At 51.8% G+C, this 23,413-nt stretch overlaps 1 protein-coding gene and 1 long non-coding RNA gene across 7 annotated transcripts in view; one reads left to right on the top strand and one right to left on the bottom strand.

Moving 5' to 3' along the window:
* Smpd3 (sphingomyelin phosphodiesterase 3) overlaps nt 1-23,413 on the bottom strand; it is an 83,168-nt gene that overhangs the window by 6,727 nt on the left and 53,028 nt on the right. For 3 of the 5 annotated variants that reach the window (XM_050143959.1, XM_050143960.1, XM_050143961.1), the window contains 4 exons: nt 20,725-20,789; nt 5,630-7,158; nt 918-993; nt 662-817 (listed from right to left, as the gene is read on the bottom strand). In XM_050143959.1, coding sequence (XP_049999916.1) covers nt 662-817; nt 918-993; nt 5,630-6,946 — 1,549 coding nt within the window. In that variant the 5' untranslated portion in view covers nt 6,947-7,158; nt 20,725-20,789. Of the gene's footprint in view, nt 1-661; nt 818-917; nt 994-5,629; nt 7,159-20,724; nt 20,790-20,878; nt 21,061-23,413 lie in introns of those variants that run through there. The other 2 variants (XM_050143962.1, XM_050143963.1) reach the window with 2 other exon arrangements.
* Nucleotides 7,170-23,413, top strand: part of LOC126502744 (uncharacterized) — a 56,758-nt gene continuing 40,514 nt past the window's right edge. The window contains exons 1-3 of one of the 2 annotated variants that reach the window (XR_007592038.1): nt 7,170-12,137; nt 13,174-13,361; nt 15,718-15,985. This is a non-coding gene — a long non-coding RNA (uncharacterized lncRNA). The remainder of the gene's footprint in view (nt 12,138-13,173; nt 13,362-15,717; nt 15,986-23,413) is intronic. The other variant, XR_007592039.1, reaches the window with a different exon arrangement.

The raw sequence follows: 23,413 nt of genomic DNA, 5'->3' as shown, positions 1-23,413 counted from the left end.
GCTGAGACTGCAGGCATGGGCCATCATGCCTAGCATAGTCCAGTCGTCTAAGCCAGCGGTTTTCCGTATTTAAAATATTTACGAGTGTGAGGGTGTGTGTGTGTGCGGGGGCTACACATGGCACAGCAAACACAGGGAGGTTGTCTCTCCTGAGGACTGAATGCAGGTCACCAGGTTGGTGCTTTTACTTGCTGAGCCAGCTTTTTAAAATGTTTGGTCTTGGTTTTATTTCATGTGTATGGCTGTTTTGTCTGCGTTTATGTCTGCACCGTGTGCTTTCAGAGCCCAGAAGAGGTCACTGCTTCCCCGACAGTGGAGTTACAGACAGTTGTGAACCACCATGTGGGTGTTGGGCATGGGACCTGGGTCCTCTCTAAGAGCATACAGTGCTCTTAACCCCTGAGCCACCACTGAGTCACTGAAAGTTTTCCCCTTGTTCTGGGTTCATTTTTAGGGCATCTCTTTGTGCTTTTTTTTTTTTTTTTTTCCCGTCAATATATGGGTTGTCCCATGCTAGTACTCAAGTGTGGGGCAGACAATTTCCCCCACACACTCATGAGGAACCGGAAGTTCTTCAAACTACCTAGCTGTAGTCTGTGACTGCCTGCAGCCTGTGCTCTGACTGAAGCTTCAGACCTGACGGGGAGGAGTAAGGCCTCACCAGAAGAGCAGTTATCAAAGTTCAGGTCTCCACAGATGATATCAAACACCACCAGCTCCTCCGGGTTGGCTGTGCTGGACGAGGAGGTAGATTTTCGGAAATCAGCCAGCCAGTCCTGAAGCAGGTCCAGCTGCTCACACCGGACGGCACTGTCCTCTGCAGACAGGACAGAGGCCAGACTATGAACCTTGGCCTGGACCCCAGCCAGGGCCCAGGTATTGAACCCACCCCCAGAAAACCCCAGGCTGTGGCCTACCTGGTGGGGCATGCAGGTGCGTGCAGGCGATGTACCCAACAATTCTTTGGTCCTGAGGTGTGCTTCCCACCTGCACCTGGGGGAAGGCAGGGTGTCAGTGTTGCTACCAGTCAGCCATTGCTGCTCCAGGTGCAAAGGAACCTGGCTCTGCTCAAGCTCTTGCCATCCTGCTCTGTGCCAGGCCTGGCTAGATCCTAGGGCCTGGGTAGAGATAGGGCACGCCCTGCTTCTAGAAGTGTCTGGCTGGTTCTAGAGGCAGATATGTAAAGAAACATTAGCTTATATGTTACATGGTTGGCTGCAATCTGTGCAAGGCTTTATGGGGGAGAACCAAGACACAGGCAAGTTCCTCCCCAGTCCCTGGCATCTCCAGGTGACTGGAATATCCACCTACATGACTGAAGTTTTTTGTTTTGAGACAGTATCTTGGTATGTAGCCCTGGCTGACCTGGAAGTTGTTACATAAATCAGGATGACCTCAAACTAACAGCAATCCTCCTGCTTCTGGTTCTCAAGTTTTGGGATCACAAGTGTGTACCACCATGCCCAGCATAACATTCAGCCTTTTTAATATTTGTTTATCATTATCATAATCTCTATGTGTGTGTGTGTCCATCCACAGAAGCCAGAACTGGAGCTGTTTAATGTGGGTGCTGTGATTCCTAACTCTGGTCCTCATGATGAAGCAGTAGGTGCTCTTTACCATGAGCCATATTCTTTATCCCCTTTAAGTCTTCCTCCACTCTCATTTAGTGACTCTTTCCTTTCTCCTTTGGCCACACTCTCAACCTGACCTCTTGAGCCTCCAATTTGAAGTCAAAACTAGCGCCCACTGGAGGGGCCTTAGAGACTTCCAGCCATCTACTGTCTACCTTTGCCCCATCTGGCAGCATGGTCCATTGCTTCATGAGTTTTTGGATGTTTTGTTTTTCAAGATAGGGTTTCTCTCTGTAGCCCTGATGTCCTGGAACTTGTCTGTAGACCAGGTTGACCTCCAACTGCCTTGCCTTCATGCGCCACCACTGCCTGGTGCTTCTCGCATTTTATAGGACATGGTCGCCTGCAGTCCCTCGGTCTTAGGGCAGAGTTCTGGCCTGTGTCCTTCGTGTGGGGCTCCTGGCATAGGCTGGTCTCATCCTGAGTTCCCCCTCCTTCCACAGTAGCTTCTTCACACCTCCATGCCTCCACTTCCCCAAACCTGACCATTTCTTTACTAGGGTAGCGTTACCTTGGGTGGGCCTGGCTCAACAAGCAGTTGATTTACTTAGGCGGGTCATCTCTAATGCTAGCTTCATAAAAATGTGCATCTTAATTGTATCTCCCAAAGATAACTCAGCAGCCCCCCCCCCCCTTATGGGTAACAGCACAAGAATGAGCCCTTGTCTGTACTGTGACTCTGGGGGTGAGGCAGGCTACACATCCCCTCCCACCGCTGAGGCCACCCCCAGGCCCCTAATCACCCCCTAACTGTTGGAGACCATTCGAAAAGAGCCCTCAACTGTGTACTCTTCAGGGCCTGTTGCGGGCCTATCCTCAGAGGTCTCTATCGATGCATGCCTTCCTATGTGAGCGCCAGCTGCCCCACCCAGAACCCCAGACTCAGGCACTTCCCAGAGAGATAGACCACAGAAGCCAAGCTTCCTGTTCATCCTGTGGCTAAGGACACAGAGTGGCCTCTCAGTGTTCTCTCCCTTGGCTGCCAAAATTGAGTCTTCTCAGTCCTGTCCCCTGGATTTCTGCAACTCCACCTCCCCCCTCCAGCATGGATGCCTGTCCTCCTAGTGCCTGCAGGTGAATGTCTGGCTATTTGAAAGGCTCTGTGGCCCTGACTGGGGCTGTTTCTAAACTTGCTCGTTAAGTTCGTGCCCATATACCAGACCCAAGGTGCAGCGATCTAGCACCCCTGTTCTGGGAATTAGCCCTGCAATACCATGGGCCACTGGCGCATCTTGTTATCAAAGCACAGTGTAGAAGAATGCAGTGCTGGAAGGAGCACATGCCGTGGCCGACCCTGTGTTCCCCGGGCAGCAGGTTTCTCCCACGGTAATCTTCTGCCACAGACACTTAGCTTAGTGCGTCCTCACATGCCCAGTGTGCACCATTTTATGGATGGGCAAACTAAGGCTCACGGCGCTCAGATGGGTACACATTAGCCCTGTTGGCCTCTGCATGCTGCTCTTTGCCCCTTTCTAGGCTGTTGGTGTCTTTGTCAAGATTTTTTAACAGCCACCCATCTGTCAGACTCTCCCTTAGGATCCCTTGCCCTGTGCTGAGTTCTGGACAAGGACAAAGGCATCCCTGCTGACCCTGCTGCCACAGTAGCCTCCCTCTTAACAGGGGTGTGATCTTGACAGCATCCTCTTTATTATTTGCTGGGACTGAGTGATTCCTATGGTGTGTCCTCAGGACCTGCAGAGTCGCGTGTTTCTCTTATAAAAACAAACCATCACACAGAGAGGCAAAGGCAGCATCTGGCTGGACAAGCAGTCCAAAAAATAACCTGAACACGGCATCAAGGAGCCCATGAAGGGAGAACTAGCTTGTGCTTGGCAAGACTAAGACCAGCAGAGCATGAAATATGGAGGGCCCTTGGGTGGTCCAGTAAGGGCAGAAAGGGGAATCGGACCTAAGGAGGAGGAGGCCTCACTGGAGGAAGACAGTCAGCCATGTCCCCAGTGGGAAGATGTAGAGAGGAGGTTCACTAAGATGGTGAAGTTGGAACCAGGGGCGTTCAAAAGTGAAATGAAAAACCCGGGATAAACTGAGCAGGCTCAAGGTGGTGGTTTCTTCTGGCTTCAGGATGGAGAACCTGGGTGAGGACAGCGGGGCAGATGCTGAGCTTGCTCAGGAGTAAATGAGATGTACTCAGGTGTCGGCCAGATTCAAGGATGAGCCCTGGGGAGAGGGCTGGGCTGGGACAAGGATGAGGTTTACCAGCAGGGTAGAAATGGAGGCTGTGGGATCACACTCTGGGGGAACAGAGTTGATAGCGGGGGACCTTGAGAAGTAAAGAGAGCTGGCTACATGGTTTATCCCAAACTTCAGCTGTAAGAAAACAAGAGGTGACACACACCTTTAATCCCAGCACTCGGGAGGCAGAGGTAGGTGGATTTCTGTGAGTTTGAGGCCAGCCTGGTCTACAGAGCGAGTTCCAGAACAGCCAGGGCTACAAAGAGAAACCCTGTCTGGAAAAACAAAACAGACAAGCTGGTGCTGAGAGACCTGTCAAGGTGCTAAGAGATGTTACGAACAAATTTTGACATGAAAAACATACTGGCCAGCTCAAAAAGTTTTGGAATGGAATGAGGCAACATATCTGTTGACCAGTTTGAAAACTACAAGGTAAAGGGAGACAAAAAGAACATTAATGATAGAGCCACAGAGGAAAGGTTGTCGCCAGAAGACAGTTGTCATTAGAACTGTCTGAGGGCATCAAATGAGAAGGAAGGTGAGGAGTGGACGTCATCTGGGGGTGGGCGCCTCTAGGCTCACAGCCATTCATATCCCGCCACAGGTGAGAGGACACACCTTTCCACTGATGACCTTCCCTTCCCAGAAGGCTCCTCTGGCCACCAAGACAAACATATCCACAAATGCAACACAAATGACTCACAGGTCAGAATAGGGAGGCTGGAACTGTGTCAGAAGATCAGTGTCTCTGTGACTGGGAAGCTGGGGACCACCACTCTGGCAGAACCATGAAAGAGACCTTGAGCACCCCAGGATGGGGCATAAGAGAGACTGCCTTGTCCCCAACAGACGCGGATGGAGTCAGTGTGCCCTTACTCTCAGCAAGCACTGGCTCAGTATTTTCCTGCACAGGTTGGGCTCGGTTAAGACTGGAGCAGAAGTGGGAGAAACCTGCCCTGGTTGGGGTCCCCCGCTAAAGCAGCCCCTTAGTCAAGTCTCACTTTTAAGGGGAGAAGCACAGGCAAAACAGCTGCTGCCCCTGAGGACAGAAAGCCCCGTCCGCACCAGACACTCAGATGATCTTCAGAGAACTCTGAATTCACTAGCACTGGCTTTTAGATAGAGAACAAAAAGTCGACACTGAGTGTCTCCAGCTCCATCGAAGATAATGTGGAATGACCAAATTACCATGGTCTAAAACCTCCAACTGCATCCAAATTAGCTGAAATAATCACGATTCGCTTTAATTAGTGACTGGAGTTGAAGCCAAGAGCTGGTGGGCAGAGAGCCTGGCATGGCAGCTGCTGACAACAGGAGGGGGACACCAGTGAAGCTGGAGGTCTCAGTGACTGAGTGTGGCCTTTGGCCTGGGGATCTGAAGAGCCCGTATGCTGGCCTGAACTCATGTTCTACTCTGGTCTCTGCCGTGTGTGAATAGAGATGGGGCTTGTCTCCTTCCATCCCTTGTCACAGCGACCACCACCACCATCATGGTCACCACGTGCAGTACAAGAGGCTTTGAATCCATCCCATCTGGACTTTTCCATACTGGGTCACACCCACCCCACTATACAGATAGGTAAATGGGACTCAGATGACTTAGCCTGAACCCATGGGTTTCCTGTGCTTGACCTGGGGGCCATAAGTTCAGGTCCATGAAAAGCTTTGTCTGGCTCCAAAATCACCCCATCAAGGGAGCGAGGATTCCCAAGGAATAAGGGTTGGTAGGGGCTATGGCCCATTTAGTCATGAGGTTTGGGGCAGCTGGTGTGTAGTCCTCAGGCAGAGCTGAGGATGCCTACCTTGAGAAACAGAGCTCCCTTAGAGGCTAGGGCATCGAAGCTGCACCCATTGGGGTAACAGTGATAGGCCACGTCCATGACAGGGTAGCGGCTGGCAAAGAAGAGACCACTGTTGAGACACTTGAAATTGCAGCAACCATGGCAGCCGTAGACCCCAACATCATACAGGATGTACTCGAAGTAGCCGTGTAGCTGCTCTTTCAACTTAGCAGCTGCACGCTTGTCAAACACCTCCTGCAGGCACAGGAAGTCCAGATTGGCCGGGAAGAAGGCCGAGACCTCGTGGTCAAAGGCTTCATCGGGGTGCCGCCTCCTGCGGGCCGCTGCCTTCTTCACCACTGACGTCTTATACAAGAGCTTGCTGTTGACTCCCGGCTCTCCACTGCCACCGCCATCTTGCCCTGCCCGGGCCTTCACCAGGGACTCCCTGGAGGCGGAGGGGCTGCCTAGGCTCCCAGAATCCCCATCTCGCTGATTGTGGTTGGGCGTCTGGCCCTTTGGGGCCCCGCCAGCCCCATTCCTGGCTTGGCTCCCAGTAGCTGGGTCGTCAGCTTCCGGTGGCCGGCCTCCTTCATCGCTACCAATTCGCACAATGCAGCTGTCCTCAAGGCTGCCGTCAGCCGGGTCCCCAGAGGCTGGGCCATTGGCAGCCTCGTCATTGGGGTGACGCCCACCATCCCCCTTGTATTCCACAGAGGCTGTCCTCTTAATGCTACCAGGGACAGCTCTGGCTCCATCACTGCCCTGCGGAGACACAAGGCTGCTGAAGCTGGCTGCGCTGATGGAAGTGTTGGTGGGAGAATCAATGTAGATTTTGATCTGAGGCCGGGCGGCCCCATTGCGGATTCTCTGCCCAATCTCTTTGGCCCGTGCTTGGGTGTTGAAAACATTGTTGAGCCTCGCGAGCGAGTCGGGGAGGAGGCAGACATTGGCTGAAGCAAAGCAAAAGCTTTTGCCTCCCCCTGTGCCCTTCCATTCACTGAGCAGGGCTGCCCCACCAGCTGGGCTCTTGTCCTCTAGGCGGGAGTAGGAGTAGGGCCGGCGGGCAGACTGCAGTGGAGACCAGAAGATGAACCCAAGAAAGGCAAAAGGCAATGCAGCCACCAGCAGAGCCAGGTAGACTGGCGTGAAGAGTACCGTGCAGAACAGCTGCAAGCAGCAAGGGTCATCTGCCCTCTGGCGCTTCTCGTAGGTGGTCGGTATGAAGGAGGCCACCAGCCGGTCCACCAGCCAGTAACATGGGAAGATGAGGGCCCAGGACACAGCGTGGAGGGCAGACAGACAGCTATTAGGAAAGGGAGTCGTGTACAAAACCATCGCAGCTCACTGGGCGCCGCAGCCGGCCCTACTACATGATGTCCCTGGCAGCTGCAGCTCTTTCCCAGGCAGGGGTGGGCAAGCTGGGGGCAGATGGAGGATGGGTCACCTCCTGGCAAGGTGTGACTCTGGATAGTCAGCGGTGAGTGTCCTGCAGATATTCATGGTTCGCCTCAAGAGGCCATGCTTGGACACCAAAGCCTGTTGAGAACCTGTAGAAACAGGGAGGGAGGCCGTTACTAAATTAGACTGCTCTAAAGCCAGGGAATTGGTTTTACATGAGTGTTTGGGGTCAGAAGAATTCCCCGGCACATTCCATTTGCCTATACATTTTTTTCTTGAATATACAGCTTTGTATACGGTTTTGCCTAACTGGCGCTCTTGATTCTATAACTTAATTGCTTAAGAAATGGCCCCTGTTTACAGAAGGGCATGGCTTTAGCGGTAGGAAGGGGTGTGCCAGGACTGACACTGCTAGAAGCAAGTGAAGCCCTTTGGGACCCAGGGGTGCGCTTCAAATGCGCAGGCAGCAGCCTTGGCTAGAGGAGCTGCAAACATGTTCACTTTTATCTAGGGCCAAGTAGGCCAGGAAAGACAAAAGGGGTCAAACGTTACAGGGCAGAGGGCAGTGTGTCTAGCAGGGCAGAAGAGCAGGGAAACCTCGTTCACATGCAGCCTACTCCGACCATGGTTCAGCTTCCTGAGCAACAGACCATGTTCTACCCCACGGTGCCCCAGCAGGACTCTAGCCAGGGTCGGGAACCCAGGCATAGACCGGTTCACTAACTTTCAGAATGAACAGTTTACCAAGTTACCGTCAATCCCCTGGACACTTGGAGAGGCTCCCTGGGGCAGTGTGGGTCTAGGTCAGAGCTTTAGAGTTCTCCGGCTTGTCCACGATGTTGGCAGAGCCAACAGCCACCTAAGTACGTCCATCCTGGGTCCCTGCCCCACCGCCCTGAGTCACAGTACTTCTCAGAGCGGCCTGACCACACCCAGGCAGGTGCACTGACTGTGCTCATTGCCCAGTCAATAAAGACAAGAGTCTCGTGTTTACCCAGCCGCCAGGGACCCACACTGCTTATTCTGAGGGGAAAATCCTGCATGTATGATCTGCATTTTGGTTTCTAAGCCAAACACAGAAGGGCAGTGTTTGCTTCTCTCAGTGACCTACACCCTTCTGTCCCTGACACCTCAGTAGGACCCAGGCTGCCACCATTCATCCTGGCCCCACAACCCTCCTCCCTCCTGAGACCTCGGTCACCCAACTAGAGACCAAGATATCATTCATACTATCCTCTCTGTGCCCCGGATGAATCCTGTCAGAATAGGCTGAGAACTATGTTACAGTTCATCAACATTATCGGCCTCCACCTACATGGTGGCTGGAAGGACACTTCCTCCGCCAGTCCACAGGCTCTGCAGCCTGGCCACCTACTACGCCCACCTTCTCCCCACTCTGACAGTGGCACCAGGACCTCACCGTGAGGATCTGCCATAGCTCTGTGTCCTGCTCCCTCACCCTCTCCACAGCTCAGTTTAGACACCAGCCTTCTAGAGATGATTCTTCACCTCCTTGCCCAGGTAGCTTCCACTGGGGGTGTCTGTCCCCCAGAACAGTGGCATGGCCTTTGCAGTTTGTGTTACTTATACTTTGGGATATGCCTACCTCCCCAGAAGATAAGGGGCTTCGATAGGGAAGGGGCTACACAAAGGTTCCAGGAAGGCTCAAGGCAAAAGTGCCTCAGAGATGGGATAGATCAACAGAGGCGGGTCATGATGCCAGTGCGAGTGGAGGCAGCCATTTCCTCCAGCTTGTTCCTCTGATGAACAAGAAGCACAAAGATTTTACTTTTCTCAAGAGAAGTCACTTTGAAGCTAACACTGGAAGGCCACAGTTTCTACATGAGCACAGCCAAGTGACTTCTCAGTGGAGCCCCAGCCGGGTCTGAGGACACAGTAACCTCTCACACCTGCTGCCTGGCTTGGGCAGTGGCAGAGCAGCGCGCTTGTTTACTACCCCAGCTGCTCACCAGAGGGAGGACTCCAGCTCGGAGCCCGAGTCACAGCTCACTCCTTGTCACACTTGACTGGCTGTGCTCAGCCAGTTTCTGGCCCTCAACGAGGAGCTGGCAGAAGCCCTCCAGGCTAGAGGGAGAAATACAGGATCCGGAGCTGCCTGTCTATGCCAGTCCATCTCTGCCAGACCCACTGGGACCGGGGCAGACCCTGCAGGGGCAATGGGCAGTGGGATGAGGTCTCCTGAGGCATTCCAGTGGTCCTTGAGTTCAGCAAGGACCAGGGGAGGGCCCCAGCTACACTCCTTGGGCCGCTCGAATGTCATCGCAGAGTCTTGAGCAGACCACTTCCCAGTCTCCCTTCCTCTTCCCCTCATCACTGCTGTCTGCGATCACAAGTGCTCCTCACATTGTGTAGTACCCAGAAGGACCCACTTAGCATCTCTCTTCTTTATTCCCTCTCCCTTCCTCTCTCCCTCCACTGACCCCATTGTTTGGGGAGACAAAGCCCAGACTCATAATTTCTGTCTGGGCCCCTTATGTTTGTGTCTTTTTGCTCCCTCCCCCCCTACCCCGGCTTCAGCCACAGTCTCCTTTCCAGCTGCAGCTGCTGCCAGCCAGACCCCTCTGCACCTGCTTGTGGCTGTTTCCTGCACCCCTTCCTGACTCCTGCCATCCCCTCTTCCCTCTGTACCCTTCAGAGCTCAATTGAGACGTCTCTCCTTCAGGGGACTCTTCCTTGATCCTGTCCCTACACCAGACTGTCGCTGGCCTGGAGCTGTTTCTAGGATTCTGTCCAGCAGAAGCTCCATAAAGTCTGTCTGAGGCCAAGCCATGGCTGTTGGCCACCCTGTTTGGGGAGGGAAGTAACAGATGCAGAAACAAACCATTGAGGAATAAACAGTCTGCTGATTTGAGTGCCCATTCAGGTTGGGAAGCTCTTGTGAAATCAGTCTCTCTGTGGTCAGGGTCAGGTCTGACCCGTGGGCAGTAATGTGGGCTCCATGGATGACATATGGGGGGGAAAGTACCAGGGAGGAGGCATGCTTGCACCGCTGAGAGCCACTGTGGTGTCCACAACATCCCTGTGAGCCAGGCTTCCCTTCACCAAAGGCTTCCTGGGAAAATTACCCATTCTGTCGTCCCCTGTGGCTCAACCCTGATGTTGATTGATCACATTGGGATTAGCTGTTGGCTGGGATGGGACTTTAGGGGACAAGGAGAGAGAATCCATCTTCAGCTGCCCCCACTCTTGTGACCCCAGAAACCCTTCTGGCAAAGTCTCTAGTTTGCAGTGATCTTTGTGCCTGCCCTGGGCAGGCATGGACATATTTTTGGTCTCTGCTGTAGGGCTGGTGGAGGGGAGGGTCTGGGGTGGCAGCTCCAGGGGTGAGTGGAAGCTGTGCCCCTCTAAGACGAGGCAGCTTGGAGTCCCTTGGCCCCTCATGGTGCCACTGCAGATCCTTCCTGGCTACCCCGGGCCTCCTCTTCAGCAGTGCCTGCACAGGAGGACTCTGCTGGGTGCTGCCACTGCCATGCCCTGACTGGCTCCCTTGTCTACACATGGAAGCTGCTGCTACAACAGACACAGAAGGACTGCCATGGACGAGGCTGCTTCTAAAGCTCGGGATAATTATTTTGTCTCGGGGAAATGGAAGGAGGGTAAACAAACAGCGCACACTAATCAGTCTCATCTACACTCTCCTCATGAAAGAGAAGCACTGCAGTTCAACATGAGAGGCTGGTAGCTTCCCGGAGTTTTCAAATGCTCAGCCGAGTGACCACGGAGGGGTGTGGCTTCCCCAGGCTTGGACAGCATAGGCAGGGGCTCAGCTGCACCCTTTCTCTTGTCTGCACTGTCTAGATGGGGTCAGGCATGTGTCTGGCTTTGGACATGGGACCCCATTGTCCCTGTCATTCCTTCTCTTTTTTCCATGTCCTTGATCTTGAGCTTTGCAAGCAAGGTCTGTCATGAACACTAGTAAAGGGTTAGCAGGTCCCTCCAAGGCTATGCATGCTGACCTTCTGCACCTCAACCTCTTAGATTAGGAGGATCGTTCAAGGTTTCTCATGTTAGGACCACAGACGCCCTTTGTGTAGTTTCCAGGATTACTAGAAGTCACATCTCTTCCCCTCCATACCATGGTTGAAATAGCTGAGCTGGGGTCCTGAGTACTCTCAGGTCCTCAGGGATCCTAACAGACTCCTGATCTCTTCATTATGAGTTGTGGAGTTAATGACTGGGAGCTATATGGTGCCCCAAGGCAGGACTCCTGGGAGCCAGCCTCTCCCCTAGATGTCCAGACCAGGCTTTCTCTTCTCACCTGCGATTCATGGTCTTACACTCAGCCTGGGAGGCAGGCTAGCCTGAAAGATATCCTGGCACTGATCACGGCCTAGGGTATCAGTGCCTACCTCTGGTCTTCCTATGAGGTCTAGAGGGGGGCAGGCTGTAACCTGATCATCTCTGCTTCCTTTGCTCCATTTTCTGAGCTACCCCATGTGCCGTCTTCTCTCCCCAGCTTGTGGGTTTCACATCATTAGGGGTGGACCTGAGCCCACCCACAGAACTTCCAGGATCCTGACTAAACCAGGGTGCCCTCTGGATCCTCACAGATGCCCTCACACTGTTAGGGCCAAAGCCAAAGCCTCCACCAACTTCCTCTCTCCTCTGCAGTGATGATTGGGCTGGTCTGTGCATGATCAGAGGGGACGGAGGGCTCTGTGGGTCACAGACTGATGCAGGTGGAAGAGAAACTTGGCCCAGGGATGTTTGGGAACCCAGAAAACCTTTAGTCCGTGTGGAAGAGGAAAAGGTGGACAACTCCTCTGCAAGACCTCAAGAACATAGTCCCAGGCATTTGTGGGTAGCCCAAGGCATCAATAGCAAGCTGCTTCTGTATGGCCATGCAAGTTAACCTGAAGGCCCCTGACTCCTAATCAGTAACCTGTGTGACCACAGCATGGGGAGTGAGAGGAATCCTTAGGAATGGTCCCGTCTGGGCAGACTGTAGGAAGCATGACTGTCTCACTGAGCATCAAATGACCAGGATTGCCAGACCTGAGAGATGGACCTAGCTGGCAAGCTGATTCAGAGGACACAGCTTCACAGAAGCTCCAAGGGTCCTGTGTGGATGTTGACTTTGAATCTGAATTTCTCCTGCAGTGGGAAGGTAAGGAAGCCACCAGTATTCCTGACCCCTGTGTGGAAACCTGTACATCTCTGAGGGCTCTCTGAACTTTGGAGGGCTAGTAATTGCTCCATATGGCATTGTCTGGGGCTTGTCCCTCCTTTACTGCCCTGTCCTCTGACCCTCAGGCCTGCTGAGCTCTCTCTTTCCCACTATGAGCATGGACTCTTGGAGTAAATGTCCTCCAAGTCTGTGAGTCTAACCAGGAGCTGCATCAAGCTCTAGGTTTCCACAGGAAGGCCTGTGGATTGCTCCAATCCAATTATCTGAATGTGTCTGCATTCACCAGCGCCTGTGAGATCAGGCCAGCCCATTCTGCCTAGATGCTGCCGCGGAGGAGTTGGCATGGCAACGTGTGCTCTGAGCTGCTTAAACTTGGAGTCAGCTCATCGCTAGGAGGACAGAAAGACTGACAAGAGACAGATGCTTTTCTGAGATGGGGAGGGGTTGAAAGAGCCATATCCTAGATAGAGTTGGGGTTTAGAGTCTGCCATAAATATACAGACTGTAGCAGTAACACCCCCCAGACACAGGTAAATGCCTGTTCCTATTTCTCCATCCGAAGCAGTCCAGCTCCACCGACATCCTCCTGCTAGCTTCACTTCTCTGGCAGTGGCAGACACACTGCCCTGCTCCACTCCAAGGTGATGTAGCAGCCAGCCACAGCAAGCAGCGCCTCAGTCCCTGACAGCACTGGGACCATTCTGAGTGTTCCCTGGAACTCCGATCAGACCACTTAGGAAAGAAGTCTACATTTTCTCTGAGATGGAAAACCACAATGAGAGCCTGCAGTTTCTAGAGCCTTCCTTGAGAATGAGTCCAGCTCAGGGGAAAACAGACCTAGGCTAGAACAGAGAGGCCAAGTCTTCATAACATGTTGCAGCCCTGATCTTCTGCCCAAAGCTACAGCCTGTAGCCCTCGTTTGTGAGCCAGACAGTCCCTTTGCTTTGCTCTAGTCGCTTTGGAGTGTTTATCACTTACCACTGAAGAGGCTTTGTTTTTTTCTGTGCATACCAGGTCTGCGATCTTTCTAAAGCTAAGTGTTCCTCAGATGTGCAGAACTCCTGAGCTGCCCGCAGCTGTGCCCTGGCAAAGAGTAGAGCCATCCCCCTGAGTCAGGGCCTGCAGGTCTGCGGGCCTCAAGGCAGCCCTTGGAGATAGTGATCTGAGCAGACAGAAGTTGCAATCACAAGTTCTGAGCACAGGTATGTGGCGTAACGGGTCCTGATGGATACGATTGTCTTGTATTAATGCTCTAAGCCTTAGTTTCCTTTGTATTAGATATGGATGAAAATTCCTTGGGTTTATTCAGTGGTTCTCTACCTTCCTAATGCTGTGACCCTTAAATACAGTTCCTCATGTTGTGGTGACCCCTGACCATAAAATTATTTTCATTACTGTAATTTTGCTTCACAACTGTAATTTTGCTACTGATATTAATTATAATGTAAAATATGTTTTCTCGTGGTTTTAGGCGACCCCTGTGGAAGGGTCATTTGACCCCAAAGGGTCACTACCCCAGCTTGGGAACCGCTGGGCTAGTTGGAGATGACAGGCCCTTCAGCACTTAGTGCCAAGGCTGCCTTGTTTCTGTGTTATCATGAGAATCACTTCTACTGTGATCCCCCTACCTCAGAGGCCCCGAAAAGAGCTGGGCTGTAGTGCCTCCTTAGCATCTTTGAGGCCCTGAGTTTCATTCAAAGAATCAAAAAGGAAGGAAAGAAAGGGAGGGGAGGGGAGGAAAGGGAAGGAAAGTCTCTCTAGAGCCTTCAAAGTTTTCTCATGGGGCGGTTGGCCTTACAGAAGGGCACTGCTCTCCTGGATGATGGGACAAGGACACTGGGAGATGTACAGGTTTGCCTCCTGGCAGGGCTGCACCAGAGCCATCTGTCATGGGCTGCTCATATAAGCCAGAGTCATCGGGTTCTGTAGAAACCAAGTGCAGGCCAAGGGTCCATAAAATTTTCAAAAAGAAACTTTCCGTGGGAGCTATTAATTCATGATGTGGTTTCTGAGAATAGGATTGAGCTGGGAGCAGCTCTGAGTTGTTCTTTCCACCCGCCAGTCTGGCATTTCCATGGCAGAGTTCAGAAGGCCCAGAAGAAGCCAACCGGTGTGTGCTTGGAAAGCAAATCTCAAGTTAGGTCAGAGGAAGGGGTGCAAGGGTGCTCAGCCAATATGGCCACTCCAGTCTCTGCTGCTCACCCTTCCAGATTTTGCAATTGGTGATAAAGAACATTGCTAGGGAAACTGGGATGTAGTGGGGTCCTAAATCCTTGCCTAAGCCTCCCCTCATTCCCGTCATCCCTGATACTATGCTTAAGAACCTGCCTGGCCGGGCGATGGTGGCGCACGCCTTTAATCCCAGCACTCGGGAGGCAGAGGCAGGCGGATCTCTGTGAGTTCGAGACCAGCCTGGTCTACAGAGCTAGTGCCAGGACAGGCTCCAAAGCCACAGAGAAACCCTGTCTCGAAAAACCAATAAAAAAAAAAAAAAAAGAACCTGCCTGCACCAGCTGCATCTGATAAAGTTAGCTGAAGCAGAAGCCAGGGCTTCTACCAGTTCTGTGCTGTGGAGGCTGAGACCAGTTTAGCAGTGGAGACTTAGGGTTATGGCTTTCTCTGTGATGAGAATGGGTTCGGAGACCACTCTGATCACAGGCCTTTCACCACATGGGCGTCTGTGTGCAGAACTGAAGTGGACGTGATTCAGGGTAAACAACTGAACATATAGCCAGGCCTGAGCCTGTGCCCTCCAGAACTCTGAGACTGCTGGACACTGGAGTCTGAGTCCAAGTAGCTGCTCTTGGAACCCCCACAGACCATGTTATTGCCTCTGATAAGTTCTGAGGGATCTGATTTGTAAGAGGGACGGCTTAGCTGGTTAAGTGCTAAGGAAGTAGCACCAGCCCTAGGATGCCGCACCTAGAACCAGGGGTCTCTGCTTGGAGACAGTTACAAGAGGAGCCAGGGATCTCTCAGACCCTGTAGTTGAGGCCCCTGACACAAAAGCTGATACCAATAATTTGAGAGCCAGACAAACAGAAGAACAGCCTTTGCCTAAGAAGAAACAGCAACATGCTTTCTGTAGGAGGAGAAAGAAGTCCACACAAATGCTAGAATTTACGTAGACCTGTGTTCGGCTCAAGTTCAAGCATTGAATTTCTCCCTGGAACGGGTTAGCTGACTGAGCCGTGTACAGGCATGTCAGGCACTAGAGCGCACAGATGGAGACAGCAACTCTTTCTGAAGCAGAACAGACTTGCTGACATTCTTCTGATGGATTACTCCACATCCAGCCTGAAATTTTCTATGCAAGGAACATTTAACAAACTGTGTCCCAGAGAATATATGTGGAGATTAACCAGTGAGGGAATTAAATCAGTTATGCGGCACACCACCAACCATGCTACAGCCCTGGGCAGCTGAATCTGGGTTTTCTGGACTGAGGTGTCACTCCCTGCTAAGGGTCAGGGCCTTTTATCTTGGGTTCTGTCAAAGACTTCTGGGCCCCAGATTTCACCCCTGCAATGGGACTAACAAGACATCTTTAATTTTTAGGTAGTGTCTCATATATTCCAGTCTGGCTCTGAACTGACTGTGTATTGGAGGATGACCTTGAACTTCTGATCTTCCTGCCACCATCTCTCAGATGTGGGATTACAGGCATGAGGCACCACAGCCGGTTTATGTAACTATAGAGAGTGAACCAGGCTTTCGTGCGTGTTAGACTAGCAGTCCACCAACCAGGCTATATCCACAACCCCAGACAGCCGGCTTCTGGTGATAACCACAGCACTGGCCGTCCAGTCTTGACCAGCAGAGGAAGGTAAGATTTGCTTGATCCCAGAATGCAACCTTAATGAGTGAGGCTCTGGTTCCCAGGACTACAGTCAGATCTATTTCTGGAACCCACTTCCCTAATCTCCACTCCGATACTCATAGTAATGTTGCTGTGGTCCAGGCTAGGTCAGAGGCTCGCTTCTCCCCTCTTCACAAAGTCCACTGCTGGTGTTTGTACCCATACCTTCTGGGATCATGAGGCACTGGGACTTTTGAGCATTAATCTTTTCATTTTCAGTGGAAACTTTCTGCTCAGGGAGAAACAGTTTGATACCAGCGGACAGTCCACCCATAGACACAGAGAAGAAAGCCCATCTGAATGGGCAGAAACCTCTAATCTCTGTGAGGGGTCAGTGTGACAGGCTGAACTAGGGACTACCAGGTCCTGTAGAAGACAGGCAGGAGGCAGAACCAGGTCTTCCCAGGTGGACACATGTTGAGACAGAGCCAAGAGTCTATGCTTCATGCTTGGAATCAGAGCCGAGATGTAGGGTGTGGTCAGATAGATACTATGGAGTCAGTTCTATTGGACAGCAGACAGGGCCAGGGCAGAGAACTTAAACAGGGAACTTGGATGTCAGGAAGTCAGTATGATTTATTGCGGGTATTTCTGTAAGGGCAGGAGAAACACTGGTGACCATGCATGGACTGCGGGTGCAGGTGTCCTCTAAAGGGTGTGGGGACAAGGGGGTTGGCTATTGGATAAGTAGAGACATAGTCGGGAGCTGAGAGTGGACACAGAGGGATGGAACCACTCAGGAAGTCCTGCCTGCCAAGGCCAGCCACCCCCTTAGTGACCACAGTGACAGTTTACAGGCAAGAAGGAGACAAACACAGAGAGGAACATCTCTGTACTGTGAATATGAGAAGTGGCTGCTGGATTCAGTTTCCCCTAGGCGGTTTGTTTAGCTTAATTTATTTGCTATCTGTCTGTCTGTCTATCTATCTATCTATCTATCTATCTATCTATCTATCTATCTATCTATTTTTGAGACAGGATCTCTCTGTGTATCCCTGGTTGTCCTGGAATTCACTTTGTAGATTAGGCTAGTCTTGAATCATAGAGATCAGCCTGCCTCTGCCTCTTGAGTGCTAGTATTAAAGGTGTGAACCACCTTGCCTGGCTTATTTTTTTATTTATTTTATGTGTATGGGTATTTTGCCTGCATGTATATCTATATACAATATACATGCCTGGTACTCTTGGAGGTCAGAAGAGGCAATGGATCCTCTAGAACTGAGTTACAGATGGTTGTGAGCTGCCATGTGGGTGCTAGGAACTAAATGCAGGTCCTTTGGAAGAGTAACCAATGCTCTTAACTGCTGAGCCATCTCTCCAAGCCTGCTATTTAGTTTAAAGACACAGTGTCCAGATAGTACACCCACCGTGTATCTCAGGTCAGCCTACATAACCATTCACAGCATGCTGGTGGTATCTGGAACCTGCCCGCTGGCTGGCTGAGCGACCAAGTGACAGCTCAGCTTGAGGCTGTATTCCCACTCATAGAGAAAAGGTGGGCAGTGCACCTTGCTGGACTTGCTGGTAAGTTTTGCAGAGAAAGTCTCCATAATTATGTCAGCACTAATGAAAACACAGTTCGTGCAATTTTCATCAGAATTTCTTTAGGGAATAACCCCAAGAAGCTGGGTGTAGTGATATGCACAATCTCAAAACTGGAAAGTCTACGGCAGAAGGGTTCCAGGCTAGCCTCAGTTACAGAGTGTTGAGACCAGCAATAAAACTTAGGGCCAGGGGCTGGCGATGTGGCCCAGTGGCTGAGTGCTTAGCATGCTCAAGACGCTGGGTTCAATTCCCTGCACAGGAAGAAGGGAAAGGGAAGAAGGGAGAGAGGAAGAGAGGGATAGACTCAGGGCTTTCAGCTGCTTGGTTTCTAGCCCCCTACCTTCTGCCCCTGGTCCTCTGTCACCATGCTTCTCACCCTCTTCCTGCACTCAACTGTTTGTTCTCAAAGCTTTTTGATGCTGTTCCTCCCCTCACCTCCAGCCTTTTTTTTTTTTTTTTTTTTCCCCCAAGACAGGATTTCTCTGTGTAACAGTCCTGGCTATTCTGGAACTTGCTCTATAGACTAGGTTGACCTCAAACTCACTGAGATGCACCTACTTCTGCCTCAAAAAGTGCCAGGATTAAAGGCATGCACCACCACTACCCATCTCTCCCCAACCCCCTCAGGTGATTCCTCATGGGATATCTGTTCCTGAGTGACAGCCAGCCCAGATACCTCATGACTTTTGACCCGTGCAAGTTTTGAGTGACAAGTTCCCCTTCAGGTTCGTTATTCCTCTTCTACTTTTTCCAAACTCAGCTGTTGCTGAGCAGTGGGCCTCTTCCCTATCCCGCCTCCTCTCAGTAGCCTGCAGCCAAATCACCTCTGGAGCCAATCACCTCCCACCACAAACTACAGTAGCCTCTTTGACTCCCATACACCAGGCTCCTTCCTCTGCTCACCTGGCCACTGGTGGGCTCTTTCTAAACTACACAATAGACTACATTGCTTCTTCGTAAGCCCTTGGTGGCTCTTGCTGATGCTCCATCAACTTGGTTGGGGAGCAGGCTCTGCCCAGCAGCCTGGTTTCTATGTTTCCTACTTCTGGAGCCCCAAGAGCTCAGACCTGAGCAGTTTGCCATGGAACCTTTGCAGGGACAGTTGCCTTGGCCCGCATCTGTGCAGAAGAATGTGGCTTCAGCAGAGGAGCTCAGCTTCCAGAGCACAATAATGATCCTTCTGTTAAGTTTCAGCCAGTCCCACCCGAGATCACTGCAGCCCTTTGGCCTGTCCGAAACGGACACATGTCTTGGCAGTTGGTTGTCTTTCTGAGCACCAGAAAAGAAAGGTGACTAGCTCCTGTAACATAGATTTGACCAAATGGCTCTGGAAAGGAGCAGTCTTGAGAACAAGAGGACAAGAAAGATGGTGACATAGGACCAGGGCAAAGAGCAAGGAAATGGATTAAATAAGTAAAAGCTCTTATTGAATCTCCCTTCTCTCCCCTGCATTCTTTCTTCTTTCTATTCTTTTTTTTTTTCCCCCTGACTGGAGGCTCAAGCTATGTCAGCACCTCCCACACTTTAAGCCAGTGGGGTCTCCCATTCCTCCCAGAGAATGAGGGCACTGCTTTCTAACTCTGAGGCCCAAAGAGGGATAAGGCTGATAATACCTCCACTACCCATAGGCCCTCACGGGCTGATTTTACCATCTGCCCCTGAGCTGTGGCTAGAAGGGAGTAGGAAGCCTGCTCCCTGACTGACAGGCGGCAGCCTTGTGCACTAAGGACCTTGAACCACAGCCAGAATGGCTTCAGGAAGTCAGCTCCTGAGTCCACCTGCAGCCACTCAGGACCTCAGACTTCTTTCCTTTTACTTTCTTTCTCTCTGTATGCTGAGATGGGACACAGCCAAGAACGAGGGCACGGCAGAGACATGAGACAGACCGGGAATGAGCATAGAAATGCAGAAATCATTGACCTGCCTTTGGGGGCCACGTGGACAGTTGTTCTCGTCGCGAAGGGTACATTTGATACTTCACGGCCACCCCACATGGGTGCACTTGACCCCATTGTACATGTACAACGAGGAAACAGTGATTCGGGGGATAAATGGCAGATCCCGAGAGGTGGCAGTCGAGTCACGTGACTCCAGTTTCCCTTTTCTCTCTACTTTTCTCACAAAGGCTAAGTATAGATGATAAGCAGACATATTCAGAACCACCCAGCACCAGGCCCCCTTCCACCCAGCCTGAGTCCTGGGGAAGAACGGCACAGTTCCCACGCTGTCTGCCTTGTCCTTCATTGTCAGTGCCCACAGGGTAAGACCCCTGCTGTGTGTTAGCCTCCTAAAGGTTCCATTCACCACCTGCTGGGCCCCTGGTGTAGACTCCAGTGATCCTTCTCCCTTTCTGGGGGCCTGGCTTCATCATTTCTGCTTTTATCTTTTTCATACCGTCACCACTACCTTGGACCCTAAATCTTGCTCCTGGCCTGGCGACCTCCCTGGCAGCCCAGAACACACTTGTTTTGCAGTATTTTGGGGAGGGGGGGGTTCTTACAGTGGTCTTGGCTGAGGTTCTTGACTCTAGGGGGTTACTTTGTGTTCCTCTGCTTTACCCCTGGATTCTGAATGCTCAGTAGTTTGAATCCTTCCCCCGGTGTGATCAAAACGAAACTTTAAAGCTTCTGATGAATATTGCCAAACAGCTTTCTGCCAATGCCGCGCCAGTCCACCAGCTGTTTGAGAATGAGTATTTTGCAATGCCTTTGCCATTCTGGGTTTTAGAGGGGACAGCATTAGTCTTTAGAGTTTAGTGAGCAAAGTCATCTGGTCACACTGTCGGGACACTGTTACTCTCCCCTGAAATACTTTCCTCCGCGGCTTGGGCATGCAGCCACTCCCACTTTGTGCTGCCACCACCTTCCGCAGAACGGCAAGCCCACAATAGATTTCCTAGAGCCAATTTCAAACGCCTTTAGAGAACAGCATAGCTCTTTCTTAAATGATTTCATTCAGCACCTCTTTCGGTAAAAATATTAACACATAACCCATTGCTAGGCATGAATGTAAATTCCAGGTCAGCCTGGGCCACATACTAAGACCTCATCTGAAAACCCAAAACTAAAGAAAGCAAGGCATAATACAAAGCAAAACAAGTAAGTAGCCCATGAGAGGAAGCCTAGAGGTCCACTTCCTGTAGCTCCAGAAGTCTGGCTTACCTGAGCAGGGCCTTTGGGACCTTGTGTCCTCGTCTCTGGAGAAGAGCCGTCCAGGCAATCAGGACCTGAAAGGAGAGGAGCCATTCACAGAAGTGACTGGAACGAGACAGCCACACAGGTGAGACGGTACAAAGACCTCAGTGCTCCTCCTCACCTGGAGGCGCTGCCACACCCTCCCTGTCGCCAGGACTGGAGTTTGAGGTTTGGCTACTCTAGCAGAAGTGCAGCCAGAGGGGATGAGGGCGGGGTTTATGCAACAGAAAGTGAAGAAGATTGACAGGTGGGAGGGGCTCCGCGCGAGGTGGACGATCCTTCCACGTGGACTGCTGCACCCAGGCAGGCCCTCATTCTGCAGGTTGAAAGGGTCGCTGCAAAGAGGCAAATTCGGAACCCTGCTGTGGACCCGGATTTAATCTTGTAGGGGAAGCCAGAACAATTAGAGTGTTCTCTGGTAGCTGTGTGTCATCTTTGCCTCTTTTAGAAAGGGCGGGGGGGTGGGGGGAAGGTTCGCCGAGGTCGAACCTGGTCGGGAAAGGGGGTTGCTGGCCTCCTTGGCTGGAGTTCAGGAAGGAAGCAGCGTTATGGGGAAAAACCAGAGGGAATATCTGTAGCAGTTAAGAGGGAAAGATATGCAGAACAGCGGAAGGAGGGCTGAGCAGAGACACTTCATGAACCCTGCTGTGTCGTCCGAGGGGATTCATGTGCGTGGAGGCCTTTGGACTTGATGCGACAGACTCCCCGTACCCCTCTAGCTTCCGCAGCCCAGGGATCCTGGCCCTGTGCACTAGAAAAGTCGTCCCGTCTCCTGTAGGGCCCTCCTCCTCCAGCTCCGCCCCTGCCCTCCTGTGAGGGCCACACACCCAAATCACTAACCAATCCTTGACTGTCCTGCCACTTGCCCCTATCAAGCTCAGCCCCTACCCAAAACAGCCAGAGACCCTCGTCTTTTCCTCCACCTTCTCCAACTCCACTGTCCTGCACTGTCTTAAGCCTGCCTATGATCCCTGCATCCTGAGTAAGGCTACCCACCACATTCCTTAGAGACCTCCCGGAAAGACCATTCTTGATCACTGAGTGAATCCGAAATCTGAGGCTGAATTCATCTTTATCTCATAACCGAGCACACCATGGAAGCACTGGTGGGAGCGTCTTTTCTCATAGCTTGGCTCCCTCTGTAGAGACATTGGCTCCAGGGAAAGCCTGGGTCTAGTCCAGCTGTCCTCCAGCATCCCTCCCCTGGAACACTGGGGGATAAGGCAGGATCGTGGCTCGCTATGGATAGCATCAAGGGAGCATCCATTTAGATGCTCTCTGGTCAGGGTGAGTACAAGGAGGCCCATAGGTTCAGGTTCTATTCAAGGTGACTCTGCATTCCCCAGAGGCCCCAGTTCCATGTGGTACCCTGGCCCTTTCTCTCAGAGGGAAGATCCTGCCTTACCCCTAATCCTTGGGAGTCCAGCCCAGTGGAAACTGAGAGGTTATCTTGTTGACCTGGCCTCTTGGAGATCGGGGGAGATCCTGATCCTCTCCTTGAAATCCTGCCTCCTTAACTCTCGATAGGTGGGTGATTCAAGAATACAGGCTAGCAAGCCCCTGGAAGTAAACTTAAAGGAGGTCCCACCCCACCCGCCTGAGCCTGTGTGACTCTCAGCCTCCACTGCCCTTTGGGCAGTCCTTCCTGCTGGAGAGGGGACATCAAGGCAGTCAGGGCCTGAAAGGAGATGAGCAAGTCACAGTGGTGACCAAAATAGTCTGTGGAACTCAAGACAGCCACTGTTGGAGGAGCTCATTCCAGTCTCTAGTCTCTGACCTCCTACAGTTTACCAGACTGTCCCCACCAACTGCATAGCTCTCTCATTCCCAAAATTCCCTGCATGTAGTTTCCAAGTAGAACTAAATGACAGGAACTGGTTCTAGGGAGGAGTTCCTGAAGGGAAATGGAATCTTGGCAACCTTGACATTCTAGGCCCCCTTTTCAAAGAAAAGAAAAAAAAAATGATAATTGATATTCTGAGCCAGACCTTGTTTTGAAATATGTTCTTCCTTGTCCCTTCACAAAGGACAGTCTTTCTTCCTCTTTGAAAATAGGGTCATATCAAGTCAGGTAATAGAAACGGGGAAAATCCAATTAGAGCCTTCTTCTGCCAACTACACATCTCAATATACTCCCAGGTAGGGCAGAATCAGATCTTGCCATAGCCCCCTCATTGGCATCATTTAGTACACACCGGTTTGAAATGGCATCAGTTGGAAATGCTGAAACAGAAGAACCTTTCATCCCCGGGCGAGTGGAGCAAGCTGCTTTCCTCTCCTGGTCCTGGAAGCTGGCTGTGTCTGGCTGGAGTCAGGGCCTCTAGCTTAAATAGGCGGCAGGAGTGGGGCAGGGCAGGCCTGTGGGGTGGGCATGGAAACTGGGCCATTAACCCAGCACAGCAAAGCAGTGTCTGAGGAGCCAGCAGTGGTCTAGACACACGCCTGTCTGCCTGACTGCTCGTCCACCAGGTGGCCGGGAGCCCACAGGGCCTTAGACCACAGACCAGCACCTGGGGTGACCCTTGATGGATGTGTAGCTCTAAGTGAGACTATGGTGCTTGGATACTCCAAGTGTACCCAGGTTCCTGGATGCCTCTGCCTCTCCTGGACAGTGGGACCAACTGGAGCTGAATGGGCTGTTCCCCAGAACCACCAG

The sequence above is a fragment of the Alexandromys fortis genome, unplaced genomic scaffold, assembly GCF_014885135.2.
Source record: "Alexandromys fortis isolate MF-2015 unplaced genomic scaffold, M_Fortis_MF-2015_v1.1 scaffold_1, whole genome shotgun sequence".
NCBI classification, from domain to species: domain Eukaryota; kingdom Metazoa; phylum Chordata; class Mammalia; order Rodentia; family Cricetidae; genus Alexandromys; species Alexandromys fortis.
This window is presented reverse-complemented; position numbering and strand designations above follow the sequence as displayed.